The sequence below is a fragment of the Nematolebias whitei genome, chromosome 10 (genome assembly GCF_014905685.2).
Source record: "Nematolebias whitei isolate Nwh7 chromosome 10, NemWhi1, whole genome shotgun sequence".
In the NCBI taxonomy this organism is placed as follows: domain Eukaryota; kingdom Metazoa; phylum Chordata; class Actinopteri; order Cyprinodontiformes; family Rivulidae; genus Nematolebias; species Nematolebias whitei.
Genome location: NC_056507.1, coordinates 1597812 through 1601525, shown reverse-complemented (window position 1 = coordinate 1601525; position 3714 = coordinate 1597812). Strand labels below are relative to the sequence as shown.

General features: G+C 44.2%; 1 protein-coding gene across 1 annotated transcript in view; it reads left to right on the top strand.

Annotated features, from left to right (window-relative positions):
- Positions 1-3714, top strand: part of tes (testis derived transcript (3 LIM domains)) — an 18637-nt gene that overhangs the window by 11071 nt on the left and 3852 nt on the right. Inside the window, exon 4 of the mRNA XM_037683215.1 lies at positions 826-1302. Within this exon, the coding sequence (XP_037539143.1) occupies positions 826-1302 (477 nt within the window). The remainder of the gene's footprint in view (positions 1-825; positions 1303-3714) is intronic.

Sequence of the window (3714 nt, the reverse complement as noted above, 5' to 3'; positions counted from 1 at the left end):
GTAACTCCTCCACAGAGTAACTCCCGCACAGAGTAACTCCTCCACAGTGTAACTCATCCACAGAGTAACTCCTCCACAGAGTAACTCCCGCACAGAGTAACTCCTCCACAGAGTAACTCCTCCACAGAGTAACTCCTGCACAGAGTAACTCATCCACAGAGTAACTCATGCACAGAGTAACTCCTGCACAGAGTAACTCCTGCACAGAGTAACTCATCCACAGAGTAACTCCTGCACAGAGTAACTCATGCACAGAGTAACTCCTGCACAGAGTATGTCCTCCACAGAGTAACTCATCCACAGAGTAACTCCTGCACAGAGTAACTCTTCCACAGAGTAACTCATCCACAGAGTAACTCCAAAGTCATCATCAAGGTCAAAGCTAACACAAGGTCTTCCCTTGTTCGGTTGCTGGTGCAGACTTCAGTATTTCTGTGCAACAGTTTGTCAGCAGGTGCAGCATGGACCTTACTGGTGATGTTGTTCATCAGGAGATGATCTCAGGTCAAAGCTCTGGTGATACTTCAAAGATTTTTAAAAAACATTTTTCTATTTGAGCTTTTAATCAAAGCAGGGTCTAAAACACTCTTCATCTTGTGTATTATTGTTGACCAACAGGCATTTTTAATGTTCTTTAAATGTTTCATGTGCAGACGCTCTGTGTGGAGCTGTTCTCTCCGTTTGGTCTGGTGTGTGTCTGAAGGAGACATGTTTGGGTTGTCTCTTCTGGACGAGGCCAACAGGCCTTCTTTACTTTCTTCTGATTGGTCCTCCTGTTTCACATGCTTCAACTGAAATGATATCAGGATTGTTGTTTCCCATCAGGCCGTGCGCTACATCGAGCTGCTCCCGCCTGAAAAGCGTCCCGTCGCCGGCACAGAGGGAGCCGTTTACCGCCGGCAGCAGATGGCTCGTCAGCTGCCGGAGCACGACCAGGACCCGTCCAAGTGCCACGAGCTGAGTCCGGCAGAGGTCAAGCAGATGCAGCAGTACGTTCGTAAATACAAGGACGAGGTGCTGGGGGTGGGAGACGTCCTGCTGCCCGAGGACATGGCAGAGAGGCAAGGTGGAGCTGCTGGAGGTCCACCTCAGACAAGAACATCTGGAGCTGGTGTTCAGGCTGCAGCTGGTTCTGGCCAGGGGCTTGCAGGGCCCGGTGTTGGTGTCGGTAATGGATTTGGACCAGCAGGAGGGGGAGCATCGGCTGCTGGGACAGGACCAAGCTCTGGGCCAGCTGGTGGAGCCATGGGTACCGCTGCCGCTGCCGGAGCCATGAGCGCCGGACTTCCACACAAGAACTTTGTAAGAAAAGTCTTTTTCTTCCACGTTCGTCCAAAACATTGAACTAAATTTACTTCACTCCATAAACATGTTGGAATCTTGGTATTATAAAAATATTGTACTTCTAAAGAAAACCTGAGTAAAAATCTAAGTATTTAAATGTTAAAAGTCCAAACTGATGTTTCAGTTTAGATGTTTCTAATTTATTCAGTGGTCAAAACGCGTTTTTACAACAACTGAAACAACAAAATGACTAAAAGTGACTTTCTAATACAAACTCAACCAAATAAATAATAATATTTAATAAGTTTATAAATTAAATAATAATAAATTAAAGCAAATGATTTTCAGACATGAACAAATGAGTTTTGTTTAAGAAATAAAAACCCACAAATATCACTGCAATGACTTGAAACTGACACAGTAATAAAATAATTAACTAATAATCAACTGATAAAAATCCATCATTGCTTTTGCATTTTCATTAACCTCAATAAAAACTGAATCAACTGGATTTGACCAAAAGGATGGACACTCTGTCCACAGGGACATGTTGGACCCAGCTGTCCTGTCATCAACAAATATTATACTGACAGATATTTTGATCCAAACTGACTAAATACAATATTTGATTAAATTGATTGAGTTGTTGCCACGGACTGAAAATGACCAAACACAGGTGTGAAACACTAGATGGAGCCACAAGTCCAGCTGTGACTCACGTTCATGTTCTGGAGGATTCAAACAAAAACTTTTATTAAACTTCAAAGAATCCACAGATCAATCTGCAAATTAATTCATCTGGTGGGTGATCTAACCCCTGTCAGGATCTAACCCGCAATAGTAAAGACAATGATTAAAAATGACCTTGATTTATGACCTTGAACTTAGAGCTGGGGTGATGAACAGATTATACAACACACTGTCTGGTGGTCAAATACAAATACTCATTTTTCTTGAGCGGATCAGAAGTTCTGGCCGGGATGAGCAAGTTACGTACGAACGGATACTATATGATAACTCATCAGTCTTTCAACCAGCGCACAACAACAACAACAACAACAACAACAATGATGACACTAACAATAATATGCTTTGAATTTGTAATGAAGTATTATTCAAGCTTTAAACAGCGGACAGTGATCCTGACAGGGGTTAGATCCTGACAGAGGTTAGATCCTGACAGGGGTTAGATCCTGACAGAGGTTAGATCCTGACAGAGGTTAGATCCTGACAGAGGTTAGATCCTGACAGAGGTTAGATCCTGACAGGGGTTAGATCCTGACAGGGGTTAGATCCTGACAGAGGTTAGATCCTGACAGGGGTTAGATCCTGACAGGGGCCATGGTTTATGTTCCGTTCAGGATATTTAAAAAAAACGTCATCATACTCGTAAGCATCCTCACCAGACGGAGTGTCACAGACACTTTTCATCACCCAAGTTCCAGTATTAAGGTCATAAATCAAGGTCAAAGAAAAACAAGGCCTTTGCTTTTCTGGCCAGTAACTTCTGATCCATCCATCATCTTTACCCGCTTATTCCATTTTGGGTCACGGGGGTCGCTGGTGCCCATGTCCAGCAATCACTGTGCGAGGGGCGGGGGACACCCTGGACTGGTCTCCTGTCCATCACAGGGACACATAGAGACAAACGAGACAAACAAACATTCACTCTCTCACTCACACCTAGGGACAATTTAGAGTTACCAATCAGTCTAACATGCATGTTTTTGGACTGTGGGAGGAAACCGGAGTACCTGGAGAAAACCCACGCATGCACGGAGAGAACATGCAAACTCCACCCAGAAAGGCCCCTGGACCGGGATTTGAACCAGGGACCTGCTCGCTGAGAGGCAGCAGCTCTACCAGTTGTGCTGCCGACTTCTGATCCACTCAGGATAATTTAATGGAACTTGATACACGTCACTAGATGGAGAGTCTCGTATCTTTTCATCTCGCTGTAGCTTCAAGGTCACAAATCAAGGTCTCAAGTTGTGCAAGGTCTTGACTTGCTCGGGCCTTTTGTTGTGGGATGTTGATGTATGTGGGATTGTCGTTGGATTAACTTGTTAGGAAACACAACGTGCGCAAAGGTTTGTGGTTCAAATCATGTTTTCAGAAAGAAAAGGATTTATAGCTTCTGACTCTGACTTCGTAACTGCAGCGGTCCCTCGTTTATCACGGGGGATCCGTACCTGGAAGACCCGCCCGCGATAAGTGAAAAATTGAGAAGTAGAAATAGTAGTATGTGTATATATATATATATATATACGTGTGTGTGTGTAAAGGTATTTTAAACCCTTCCCACACTCGTGCAATATTCTGAACAATGTTTCTAAACGCTGTAAAAGATGCAGCATGTCATGGTTTCAGCTCCGCCTCCTCTGCTTTTTGCTACCTGCAAGCTGTCTTGACCACGCCCACTTCTCCGAC